This window comes from Pleurodeles waltl, chromosome 3_1, assembly GCF_031143425.1.
Source record: "Pleurodeles waltl isolate 20211129_DDA chromosome 3_1, aPleWal1.hap1.20221129, whole genome shotgun sequence".
Lineage (NCBI taxonomy): Eukaryota > Metazoa > Chordata > Amphibia > Caudata > Salamandridae > Pleurodeles > Pleurodeles waltl.
The window spans coordinates 1,069,874,391-1,069,888,490 of record NC_090440.1 but is presented as its reverse complement, the minus strand read 5'-3'; the positions used below and the strand labels follow the sequence as shown (position 1 = coordinate 1,069,888,490).

The following is a 14,100-nucleotide window of genomic DNA, read 5'->3' as shown; positions in this document are numbered from 1 at the left end:
AAACAAGACACGCATTGATGAAACTAAAAGACTTATAAAAATATGTCAGATCAGTTGGCTTTGTCAGTGTTTGTTTATTTTCATGCTTCCCATAATCGTGTTGAAAATGGTTACACTGATTTTCCATTAGAAATATTTTTGGGAAATACTAGCATGCATCAAAACATTTTACTAAATGACACCTCATTTGCATCTAATCAGAGAGCATTCTGGGAGCATTATGCTTAGCCTCATAGCCTAAACTTTTCAAACATGTGTATACACGTTTTTTTTATTTGTACTGGAACCAACGTCAGTAGTGAAGTGTGACCTTAAAACATTTATTTACAGCACTCACCCTAATAATGAAGGTTTTCAAATAATGAACCATAAATACAAGTTCGAACAGCATTATCTTTTGGAAACACATTACCTCAACTGTAGAGCGTGCCACTCTCTGTAAACAGGCAGCCAAAGGGTTTGTGCTGCAGAGGGTTGGGCCTACTTGTCCCAAGGACAAAGTAAACATAAAAACGTGTTGCTCTTGACCCCAAACAAGATGTCTCGGGCGATAGGAATTCCACATCCCTGGTGGGGTGAAAGGGCTGAAGGTATCCCACTTTTCTCTACTTTAGTGTGCATATAGTTGTCGGTCTTCGCGCTGTCTGATGCTTTAGCTCCATTTTCTCCTTTATACTGCATAGCTTATTAGGCTTGGTCGAAATTTAAATCACACCGGTGTACTTGGCATAATTTTGGTAATTTTTTGCAATGAAATTTATGCAAAATTTCCAAGAATATGTCAAATTGTGTAATTTCAGTAGGAAATTTCAATTCAAGATGTATCATTCAGGTAATTTTTGAATTTGAAGTGGCATTTCAGGTCTATTTTTTAACAGAGCTGACACTTAGGGTACATTTTGAATGTATTTCACATTAGACTGTTGTAGCTTTTGAGTGCAAAACCACAAATCTGAATATGAGCATCATTCTTTGGAATAGCAGAAATCAACATTTTCTACATTAATATTTACCTGAACAGCCAGTAATTTAACATAATTTTGTGGTAATTTCACCCAACTATGGTACAGCAAATTAGGCAAATTTTGCACACCCCTAATGATTATCAGCTGTCCTTCTGATCAATGCCTTATTCCTCCACTGAGAAAAACAGACCATGTTTTGCTTCCACTTCCTGTGAAGCAGTGTTTTTCAAACTGTGAGTCAGGATTCACAGGTGCGACGCAAGCACATTTTTTGTGGGTCGCATATGTCTTGGTATATGTAAGTACACATATTTTTTATACACAATCCAAAAAGGGAGCACCCTGTCTTACATTTCAGCTCGAATAGCCCCAAAGCATCATGATAAATGCAGTCATTAGAATGAATTCGAATCATATTTCAAAAAGTCTTTCACCATAAATGGGTGCAGCAAGTGCTGCAACGTTGTAGAAAGTTTTTCACCATAAGTTGGTGTGGCAAATGCCGTATCTCCGGACACGTGTTTCTGGCTTTCGCCATCATCAGCAGAGAGCAAAGTGTGGCAGACGGGGTTGCTTGAAATGCCGCCTAAACGTATTCTCAGGTGTTTTTTACCACTCAGTAGGCACACAGGTGCTTCCCCAGAACTCGCAGTTCAAAGGCTCACGGGAGCCGTTCAGTACACCATCCAAAAAGGGAGCACCCTGTCTTAAATTTCAGCTTGAATAGCCCCAAAGCAGATTCCGTTTTGGGTCCTTACCAATGTTGTCTTTAACTTGCAACTGGGGGCCAATCTTTACTTCAGATATATGTCCGGCTTGTGGCGGTGCCCCGGAAACAGTTGAACATTTTATGTTTTTTTGCCCAACATATTTTTTCCACAGTCAAAATGGATTCGAAAAACCTGTAGGGAAATGGGGCTGAAAAATTGCAGTATAGCAACAAGGGTTTTAAAAAAAGCCATAGATCAAATTAATTAATTTTAGCAGTCAGCAAGTTTTTAGTGGCAGCATGGCATATACGTGATCACCATTTTAATCAAGGACCCATGAAGCGTGCCCAGGCAGGATTTTAGATGAATACTTTGATATCACATGTATGTATTTATTTATGTGTTTTTTTTTTATTTTACAAAATTATTTAATTATTGTACAGATTATAAAATGAGTTGAAATTTTTCCTTTAATGTATGTGATGCTTTGATGGTTAATTGACCGAATAAAGCTTGATTTGATTTGAGCCCCAAAGCATCATGATAAATGCAGTCATTAGAATTAATTTGAATAATATTTCAAAACGTCTTTCACCATAAATGGGTGCAGCAATTGCTGTAACGTTGTGGAAGGTTTTTCACCATAAGTTGGTGCGGCGAATGCCGTATCTCCGGACACATGTTTCTGGCTTTCACATATTTTTTATATTGATATTCATTAATAGATGTAGAAAAATTATTAAAACTAATTACATTAAAAAATAGCCCCTCTTCATCCTCATTAAAGATAGGTGGGTTGTGAAGTTTGTCATTCTAAAATGTGGTTAGAAACCACTGTTGTAGAGTCATAAGCAGCAGAAGACACTGGAATTTCATTCTGGGGCTTCCCTTACTAATGCTTCAGCTGGTACTCTTGGGGGCTGCTAAAGTGTTTATGCAGCTTGCTTAATGTGACTCCCAAATGCCCCCTGCCTGCTTCTTGTCTCTTCCCAGTCAATCCTTAAGACTTTGGTGCTTGGTTTTCCAGCACTGTCATGGTGGACTTAATAGCTGGAAAAGAAACCTCTTACAAAAACTCCTGCGTTTTGGGTACAGAACATTTGAGTTATGGCCAAGACACAGTAGCCGGAGAAGGAGGGAAGTTTTTATTTTCTACAGAGTAAATGTCCAATAATATGTCCAGTGTCTCCAGCCCTATTTTCCTCGTATTGAGAAATGCTTATGTTCTTTCCGCACTGTTAATATCTTTTCTCTTGAAACAGAGTGGTTTTGTTCTTCTGAATATAGCCCTGATCTTTTCTCAGCAGTCACCGGCTGTATTTGGACTTTTAGATTTGTGCTTTAATAAGCTGTATTTGCAATGGCAGTGCCTGCAGAGAAGCCCAGACCAGAACAGCTTAAGTTTTCCTAATGCTGTGCAGCCCCCTCCAGAGTGTTCCCTTCACCTTGTCATTTCAATGATGGTAAATTTTATATAAATTTATTTAAAAGCCTGCTCAGATAATTCTGCCTCCTTGGCTTACCTTGAGTGCTGCTCAGTTAATCCCCCACTCCCAGGACAGTATGAATTGAATTTCCCCAGGCAGCCATGAATTGGAGGACTTTGGAAAATCTTCAACAGTGGTCACCAGGCCATTTACGGTGCAGACAGGTAGATGATGTTTCTGCCATATTCACCTTCACAGCTTGTAGCTTGATCCAGGTTGTACAAATGTATTTCTAAGTGTCTTTCCAGGCCTAGAGAGATCCAGAAGGCTGTGTTGTCCTCATGGTGGTTCTGAAGCAGCTTATGCTTGAACCTCATGTTCATCTATGTCTCTTCCCAGAAGGGAGAGCTGCAGAACATCTATATTCACTCATGCAGATGGCTGCCATGCTGAAAAGGGGAAAGGCCCGATCTGCAGTGCATGTCAGGTGTCAGCATGCATCAACCTTCGCTCTATTCTCATACTGAATCTCTATAAGTTTATTTGTATGAGTATCAGCCTATCTGGAACAGATCAAATATTTTCCCTCAGCTTAATTTGGATCCCTCAAATCCCTTGGTAAAGCCCTCCCTTTTTCCCTCAGAACATTTACCCAACTGATCTCAACATGTGTGCCTTTGTTACTGGTCTACTGCAATATCCTCAATCTGGGGCTTATGGATGACTCTGTGATGAAAGTACAGAGCATCTGAAGTCTTGCTGTCCAGAAGATTTATTATCAAAGGAAATTGAATCATGTTTCATCGGCCTGTAGACAACTCCAATGGTGGCCGGCAGCCCAAGAAATGTTCATGACAGATAATATTCCTGCATTTGGGATACTTTTTTTTGGCCATCAGTCAACACTCCATTTCCCCTCTAACCCCAGTCTGCTGTTCCTTACTTCTCATATTTGTAAGGCACAGATTGGAAGTCAGGCCTTATTTCCTCCTGACCCTAAAGCCTTTCATGTTCTTTCTCTGACCTTCAAATCAACCACATCTACCTACATAGTTGAACATCCCCTAAAACCTTTTTATTTTTCTGATCGATATTCTTGTACCTTTCTCTATTTTATCACCACCCCTTCTAGCGATAAGATGCCTTCGGGTAAATGTTGTGCTTTATAAATATACAATTATAGATGGATAACAGTGATTTACAGAGATTGTTTTCTTGGAGGGTTTCTGGCCTCTGCCCTTTGTCAATCACCCTTTGAAAATTTCACAGCCACGACTGACCCTGGTGCCTCTTGAGGAACATTTTCCCCCAGCTTTAGATGCAAATCATACTCTTAAAATGACTATTTGGCCCTATTTTGCACAAAATTATATCAACCATTGAGCATTATTGTAGCAAATTTAGCTTGTTTGCTTCACTCATTCACTGTGTACAATGCACACTTGTTATTTGTACTCCAGCAATAGTAGACTTTTCCAGTCACTATTTTCACAACTGCTCTTTATGCCACCCACCACTTTTACAGAGATAACTGAGCATGGCATGCTTTAATTTGCATTTTAGCCTTACCAGCAGCAAACATTGCCTCCTTCACTGTCCACAGCCATGTTTTTCCCACTTAAGGCAGTGGTGGCAACACACAGGGGGTCATTCCGACCCTGGCGGTCCATAACCGCCAGGGCCGGGTACCGCGGAAGCACCGCCAACAGGCTGGCGGTGCTTCCTGGACCATTCTGACCCCGGTCAGAAAAGGGCAACCAGCGGTTTCCCGCGGACCCCTGGCCCAGGGAATCCTCCACATGGGGATTCCGACCCCCTTCACCCCATCCTATTCCTGGCGGTTTTTACCGCCAGAAACAGGATGGCGGGAACGGGTGTCGTGGGGCCCCTGGGGGCCCCTGCACTGCCCATGCCACTGGCATGGGCAGTGCAGGGGCCCCCTAACAGGGCCCTATAAAAATTTTCAGTGTCTGCTTTGCAGACACTGAAAATCGCGACGGGTGCCACTGCACCCGTCGCACCCCTACAACTCCGCCGGCTCCATTCGGAGCCGGCTTCATTGTTGCAGGGGGTTTCCCGCTGGGCCGGCGGGCGGCCTTCTGGCGGTCGCCCGCCGGCCCAGCGGGAAAGCCAGAATGCCGGCCGCGGTCTTTTGACCGCAGTGGCGGTCATTCGGCGGTTCCCGCCAGGCGGGCGGCTCCCGCCGCCCGCCGGGGTCAGAATGACCCCCACAGTGTTTATTTTTCTAGACAGTGGTTGTGATATGAATAATGAATTAATAAATGACTGTTGTACCACACACTGCTAAACCAAGTATAAAAAGTAACATTGTTATTCTTGTAAACATTGACTGAAAGTTCCAATCAAATTGAAACATCTAACAAAATAATTGCCAATACAGGTGGTACTTCTTCCTGAAGAAGGCCAGTAATGATTAACATCTCTTGTGTGAAGTTCATAAAATAGAACACATATTCTTATATCAGAATTTCTCAGATTTACTAATAGTGGTCACTTCTTTGGGATCTTCTGTGGCGGCTGAATGGAATGACCTGGGTGTCCTAATGATAATTAACAGTTTTTCTCTGCAAAGTGTTGTAGAGTCTTAATATTAACATTTCATATTTCTTCATCACATTTGTATCAGCTTTGGTTATGTTATATATAATTGTCATGCATTACATTCCCTCTTGTTTTTGTTTTTTTCCCACAGTTATGGTGACAGTACGGGGAGAAGTAAGAACCTTTACTTTTTAATTTCATATTTCCATTTTATTTTTATGCAAACATATAAAGACATGTCTTTTGGTATTACGGTTTTCTCTTCTCAGAGAGGACATGAGGCTCTTATTGGCTGGTACGTCTGCCTTCAGTTTATTTATGTAGATTTTTAAAAATAATCCTATTTTGTACCCAGTTGAGCATTTTGTTTATGCTTGGTAGCATTTTTGGCATCCGTTATGAAAGGGAAATCAAATATTTGAGTGAGGAACGTGGTGAAAACATTGATGACTGTGGTACCAATTGATGAAAGAAATGTTGTAACTGCCATAAAATTGGTAATAATTGGTTGTGCCCAAATCTAATATAAATTTGTTGATAGGATTCTTAGTTCAGGTGATTATCTTCCCCTCTGATACTGTATGTTTACCCTTTTCAAGGTGTCTATATTTTCTGAGTTTCTTTTAAAACTTAGAATTTTATGTAGTGGGTTGTGATCACACTCTGACCTGTTGATTAAACTGATTTGGTAGTGTTTTGCCAACTGTATGACTTTAGGGTTGTGCTGGACACATGGTTGCGAGGAGGCCCTATCAAGTATATGCTATTTGAACATAATCATTTGCAGATCAAATCTTGAACAACAGTGTGACATAGTGATGCTTCATCAATGAACCTTCTAATTCCGAATCTACCTACCATGTGCCATTGAATGAGGGATGGTGAGGATGCAGAAACCAAACTTGTACATCATAATATCCTTGAAAGGGGCACTTGTGTTTGTCACTTCATCACTAAACAATGGCAATTCATGTCCACAATGTGAACATCACACAAACTGTATTGGATTGATGAGTTAAATACAGGTGTACACAATTTTGAATACTTTTAAACTGTGTAATATGTCATTTAAACCACTTGCTTGATTTGAAGAGATCTTGAGTAGAATGTTGTGTATTCTTGTCCATAGGACTTTGTAATATTGTATTCATCTAAGGACATATGGCATGCTAAGTATCTTGTCTATGCTCTTTACAGGTCGATCCAACCACAGGCATGGTGATCAACCTTATGGATTTAAAAGAGTACCTGGAGGTAAATAAGGTCATGTTTTTGTCATTTTATGGTCTTAGTTAGTTTAACAAAATCAAAGGTGTATTTAAGGTTCAGAATCAGATATTTACAAGACCCACACATCACACGAGGATACTTATTTCATGTGGAAAAGCACTTCATGAAGAAGCAATCTTCCCTCTTTTTCCCAGATGAGCAACTGCTTTTGCTGCTGTATTGATGGTAAAAACATATTCAATTCTGGCTCTTCCTGATGTGCAAAATGACTAGAGTTTGTGAAATTATTGAAACTCTACTTCATAATAATTTATTTTAATGTAAAGAACTTCTGGGACAGTTGTGTTAGTCAGAAGAATGGTTTTCAGCAATTCCAATGAGATAGACTTCATTTCAAATCACAAAAAGTATAAAGTGCTCAATTGTAGCATGTCACTTTTGTAAAGTATGTTTTGGAAGGCAGAGCTTTTCAGTTTCTGTAATATGTCTCCCTCTGTTCTCCTCGTGCCACAAGAAAGCCATCACAGAACCTTGTGACCACAAGAACTTGGACAAAGACATCCCATATTTTGCTGATACTGTGAGGTATGTAATCTCATTGTCTCCCAAAAAATGTACATTCACAGAAACTAGATGTTTTGACAATTAGTAGTTCGGAAGAATTAAATACAAATTTAAATCAAGGAAGAGGATGTCACTATTAAAGTTTATGCTTTACCCAATCACATTGCCCCAGCTGCGCACAAAAAAATGATAGCTGCTTCTATCTACTACACAGATCATGCCAAGTGTTAATGACCTATCAGACACAGATTTCAATAACCATGGGAACATTACACTTACTCACATTTTAACCTACATTTCAGACCTAAACTCAACACTCACCATAACACTAATACTTTCCCCTTCTGATTCCCATGACTTTCCTAACAGTTACACTGCCCTATATCACGCAGTGGCACTAATCCTTAATCAATATCCAGACCTTTCCCCTTAGCTTTAAGTTCAAGCTAAAAATATTGTAACTTTAACCCTTGCACTGGACATACGTGTTACCCTCACCCAAACCCTAAGTCTAGACACAACCTTAAATCTTACACTACCTCATCCGTAAATATATGCACACACATTAACATGCTTTACACGCTAAATTCAATCACAATCATTAATCACACCATCACCCTAGCTCTCACCTTTAAAACAACATTAGCTTAACCCCACTTATGATCCAAATCCCTACACTTCACCCTACCTACAACAAACCCGAGTCATAACTCTCACACTAGTCCTTACCTTAACCTTTACAAGTCTTAATCAGCAATAAAGGAAAATATGACCGCACTTGTTTAGTTATTCAAAATAAATGATTATTATAAATATTGAGCTTTTAATATTTAGGCCATCATTATGAGGCTGGTGGCCAGAAGTCCACCAGCCTTGCGGTGGTGGTCAGACCTCTGCCGCAGTCTGTCCTCCACATTACAAGTTTGGCGGTCGGACTGCCAGCAGACCGCCGTTTCCACCAGGATCCATGATCCTGATGCGGTGACGGCGGTGTGTGTTGTAATCAGCCAGGGAGGCTCTGAACTCAGCATGACCCTGCTGATTACAGCTTTGTTCTCAGACAGCCTTTTCTTGCTGGTTTTCCCACTATGAAAAGGCTGGTGGAAAACAAGTGCAGGTCACCATGGGGGCAGGGGCCACCATGACTAACCCCACCAGAATACAGATTTCTGCTTTGCAGACAGTGCACATTCCACTGTTGCTGGTCGGACCCCTCTGTGCTATGAGATTACACTTGGCCCCATTAAAGTAGCACTGTTCCCACTGGTCAGACTGGTAGGAACGCTCTATTTTGAGGATTCTGCCAGTCAACCTGGTCAGGCCAGCAGACCGCTGTAATAGGGCCGGAGAGACGTCATGCCAGTGGCGTCCTCCCTGCAAGTTGGGTGGTGCCACGTTGGGACAGCCAAACTCGTAAGGAGTCCCTTAGTCTACACTTCTTATTTTTGACACAATGATCAGTGGATTTTTAAAGAGACCAAAACCTCAAGGCGGATTCATAAGGGCTTAAACTATGATATCATTATATATTACCTTGCTATTTTCAAAGCATTGTTTGTGGCCCACTGTGCTTAAAAATTTCTAAATTGAAAGAATCATGCTATTAATTTATTTATGGTCCATTAATTTAGGAAATAACATTGTTCCAGTTTTGGTAACTCATCCAGTATCCAAAATGTTGCATTTCTACCACACTGGCCATGACTAGCTCTCAGAACACACCAGTATTTTGTTCAAGGCTATATTTCTGGTGTAGACGTACTGCACACACAATAAATACTCAAATTGGAGTTTCACTGTATGAAAGATTAATGGTCTTACCCAAGGTCATTACAAGTACTATCAACACATTGATGCCATATTCTGTGTTCATGGAAATCTACTTTCATTAACTCACTAAAGTTGTCTACCTGATTGCTAATGATTATAACAACTTCCCAAAACACCATAGGTACTGTCTGTGTAACAGTGAGTGAGTAGAGTCAGTCACATTTCGGCAGTGGTGAAGTGTAAACATCTTCTTTGAATTAAACTAAGAAAGCAAGAAAAGTGAGTGAGATAACTTCTTCTAAGAGGCTAAGGGGCAAACACTTCCCAATATGAGTATATTGTTGTCAAAAAAGGGGAAATTGTACATTTTACAGCACATTTTTCAATAATTTGGGTAAAAATAATCAAGAGGATGGGGCAGTAATATAATCTTATAATATTTTTGTAGTGTGCACTAACGTACCTTAACTTTTCCAGGGGTGATAGGAATTACATGTTCTTTGAAAAAATTATGACATGACAGCGATGATTTGTTGATTTCAACATTCTGCCTCACAAAAGTTTGCTAAACTACTATAAATACAATAGCAGTTATAAAATCCATGTATGCATTTGAACTATTTCTTTCTCTACATATATATCTCCTCACACCAAGTGGTCATCAAATGTTGCAGTCATGGGGGTATGGCCGTTATCCCCAAACATTTGTAACACCAGAGTAAATTCCCGGGGCCTCCAAGACACTTGGGCCCAGATTTAAGAAGGCCTAGAGCCTCCTTACGCCACATCAGCACCATTTTTAATGATGCTAATGTAGCTCAACATGGCCAAATTTGCTGCATCAGATTTACAAAGTGGCGGAATGCATGCATTGCGCCACTTTGTAACCCATGGCACCACATTATGCCTGCATCAGGCATAATGTATGCAAGGAGACGTTCCCCCATTAGGGAATCTATGGGATACCACTGCACCATTTTTAGCAGCTCTTTTTAGCACCTGCACAGAGCAGGTGTTAAAAGGGGGAAAGCCAATATTCTTAATGGACCCCTATGTACCTTAAAGAATTAGCACCAACATTGTTGGTGCTAATCCTGCAATGTACTACAATAGCATCAAAAATGTTGACGCTATTGTCCCTAACCTGCCCCATGGTGTGCGTATGTTTACTACGGTGCACACATGGTGGCATTAGGGGCCACTAAGGGGTACAGTGGTGGGGTATGACTGTTATTCCCAAACATTTGTAACACCAAAGATTAACCGCTGCACTCCAGGCACCTCCAAGACACTTGATTTTATTGGCATGAGTCATAGCACCAGAAATGCCAACAAGGGCATCATGCTCCATGTTTACTGAAACTATGGGGGTCATTCTAACCCTGGCGGTCCAAGACCGCCAGGGCTAAAATGACGGGGGCACCGCCAACAGGCTGGCGGTGCCCCACTGGGCATTCTGACCGCGGCGGTTTGACCGTGGTCAGAAGTGGAAAACCGGCAGTCTCCCGCCGGTTTTCCGCTGCCCATTTGAATCCTCCATGGCGGCGCAGCTCGCTGCGCCGCCATGGGGATTCTGACAGCCCATACCGCCATCCTGTTCCTGGCGGTTCGCCCGCCAGGAACAGGATGGCGGTATGGGTTGTCGTGGGGCCCCTGGGGGCCCCTGCAGTGCCCATGCCAATGGCATGGGCACTGCAGGGGCCCCCGTAAGAGGGCCCCACAAAGAATTTCACTGTCTGCATTGCAGACAAGTGAAATTTGCGACGGGTGCCACTGCACCCGTCGCACCTTCCCACTCCGCCGGCTCCATTCGGAGCCGGCGTCCTCGTGGGAAGGTAGTTTTGCACTGGGCTGGCGGGCGGCCTTTTGGCGGTCGCCCGCCAGCCCAGTGCAAAACCCAGAATACCCTCAGCGGTCTTCCAACCGCGGAGCGGTATTTTGGAGGGGGTAGTCTTGCGGGCGGCCTCCGCCGCCCGCCAGACTTAGAATCACCCCCTATGTCTCCTACACTGTAGAAACTAATTTAGAAAGTTTCGTAGATTATGAGTCATACACAGTACATCTCGGAAATATGCAGGGGACAACCACTGCCCTGTGTTTTTGAGTATGTGCTTAAGACAGCGCACTTTCAGCAAAAACATGTACACGTTCAGGATATATTCCAAGTATCATCAAGTACAACATTCATTCCTATTTACTGCATGTCGAATTTAATCTTGGAACTTATGGTGTAGAAACAATGATCATACACCAATTGAAAATAGACAGTGCACTCCCCTTTAATACCGATAGGTCCGTTATGGGTCTGCAATCCTTTCAGGTTCTATTGGGTGCACGAAGATATTATCCTCTCACCATGGGTGAGAGTAAATACAAACAATGTTGGACTAACATTCCAAATCTCAGGTGAGGTGTTCCGGCGTGCTCAAACGGGACGCTGCCCTGTATAGGAGTCAGTGCTTTTGTTGTTTGCATTAGCAATGATTGCCATTAGGCAACATCACCCATTTGAACCAGTTTCAAAGATTTGAATGGAAACATATTGAGCAGTGCTCATTCTTTCACGAGAAAAGGGGTAATGACAAGAACAGTGCACACTGCATGTTACACAAAGATATGATGCCTTTCGCAACAACGCAATGTGACTGGCATGCACGCATGCCCAGCAGTATTAAGAAAACAACAAAGGGTAACATGATTAGCTGTCCTTGTGCTGACTTTCAAATTGACACTTAATCTTAGTCCAAGAATGTAAAATAACCTTCATTCATGATGAGAACTGCACAAGCAACCTACACAAGGCCTGCTGCAGGCCATGGAACCTGAGTTTGTTGTTACTAAAGTACCTACAGCTGATATCTTGCAAAGTAATTCCTTAGCACGTTTCTGTTCCATGGTCAGGTAGAATAGGTATCGATCCAGATCAGATGGTAATGATAGATTATTAGCCCAGCCCCTTCTTGGTATTTTAAGACAAAGAGCAGGGTAGTGTGACTTTTGGTGGCAATAACAGAGCACCAAGCATCCCACAATACATAGCTCATGTTTTAAGCAGAAAGTATTTATTCGGCCTCTGTATGACCTTTTATGAAGAACTGAGTAGTAGTAATGTGTATTAAAAGCAGACCACTAACCTTCTATTTGCTGTGATCAAATCTTAACGAGGAACATATATATCTGCATGCACTCACATCCTTCCCGTGGGATGAGTCAGGGTGGCGAGAAAGAGGAGTTAGTTGGGAAATGAACCAGGCATGGAAGTGAGAGAAATAGTGAAATGTTACACAAAGAACATGCTCATGGAAAGTGTACAAGGAAGGGTGCGAGAACTGAAATAGAAGGGAAATAGAATTTACAAAAAGCATGAACAATGGAAAGAACCAAATGAAAGATAATAGTTATTTATAAGTAATGGAGCATCAATGTCCAGAGCAAAAAAGAGTAAACACCAATTAACATCGATGTTTACAATTCTTAAAAACATTCGAGAGCAGTGAGAAATTCCAACACTGATGCACAAAAAGTGAAAACTGGAAAGCCCAAGTATCTTACTTTACTTAATTTTTCTATCCAGGTCATTGCAAGTACATTTGCATTTTCATTTTAGAACTTATGTCATAAAGAAGGGACATGTTGAAGAAATAAAAGCGTTTACATATTTCACAATCATGGGTAATAGACAGCAGAGCAAGACATATCATATATCTGAGCATAGTTATGTTATTGCTCAATTATGAGTTCAGATATCAGATTAATATTGTGGCTGTAACCACGTCTGGTGGGAAAATGCGCAGTAAATCATTGACAACATGAATGATCACTGAAATGTCAGCTTTAAATATATGTCAGAAATGCATTTATTTTGTTCGAAACATTAGATTTGCGTTTCTGACAACAACAATTTCTCCAACAATGTCTTCATTAAATATGTTTTCCTTTTAGAGAAGTAAGTTTAATTCTGACAAACAGAAGTGCTTCGTGTCCAATAACAACAGAGTTTTTATCCAAAATTAAACAACTTTATTTTTAGCCTATGCATTTTTAGTCTCAAGCATCACTTTGTCATTTCCACCAAGGGAACAGATAAACTGTTGTTACACATGGACAACTTCTGTTTTTCATGCTGGTTACCATCATCAAATCTATGTATGTCATTACATTGCAGGTGAGTGTCACCAAATCACAGCCTGTACTTTGGACACCATGATAGTACCATTGGCAGTTATGGTTAATAACGCACAAAACACAAGCTCTTACTTGTGCGGTCTACCATGCTCACCACAAATCACAATAATATGGCAGGTGGAACACATTATGGTATGTGTTATGTGTATTGGTAACCACAACCAGTGAATTTCAGTGGCTCTTCATCAGAAATGCACAACAAAACATATAGGCCCATACTTAATGGAAAATGATGGAATGCGACGCTGCGCCAAAATAGTCAGCGTTGCGCTCCGTCATTTTCACATTTATTTGAATACGGCACAGCCCTATGTTTTCCCCTGTGCTGGTGCTAAATTTGGCTGCCAGCGCCAAAGAAGGCCTCCTTGCACCATCGTGCAAGGATGTCTGCTTTGAGGGGTCTGATTGTTTATGTGTGGGAAGGTGTCCCTTCATGCACATAAACAATCACTAATGGGGACTTGACACTTCTGTGTGTGCTGCAGAAAGAAAGTGCAGGTAGGGACACCTTCCCACACATAAACAATCATGTCTGGCATTTTGCTCTTTCTATGCATGCTGCAGAATGCAGCACACATAGAAAAAACAAAAAAGAAGGAGGAATAAAAGTATTCCTCCTCGTTGTGCCTTGCTAACCCCACCCCTGGGGTGGCGTTAGATTTTGATGCTGCCTCAGGTTTATGAAAA

The 14,100-nt window shown here is 41.4% G+C and overlaps 1 protein-coding gene across 1 annotated transcript in view; it reads left to right on the top strand.

The window, feature by feature from the left end:
• The window catches only part of LOC138284974 (6-pyruvoyl tetrahydrobiopterin synthase-like), a 95,585-nt gene that overhangs the window by 58,120 nt on the left and 23,365 nt on the right, over positions 1 to 14,100 (top strand). Inside the window, exons 3-5 of the mRNA XM_069224347.1 lie at positions 5,816 to 5,838; positions 6,862 to 6,918; positions 7,409 to 7,479. Of these exons, the coding sequence (XP_069080448.1) occupies positions 5,816 to 5,838; positions 6,862 to 6,918; positions 7,409 to 7,479 (151 nt within the window). The remainder of the gene's footprint in view (positions 1 to 5,815; positions 5,839 to 6,861; positions 6,919 to 7,408; positions 7,480 to 14,100) is intronic.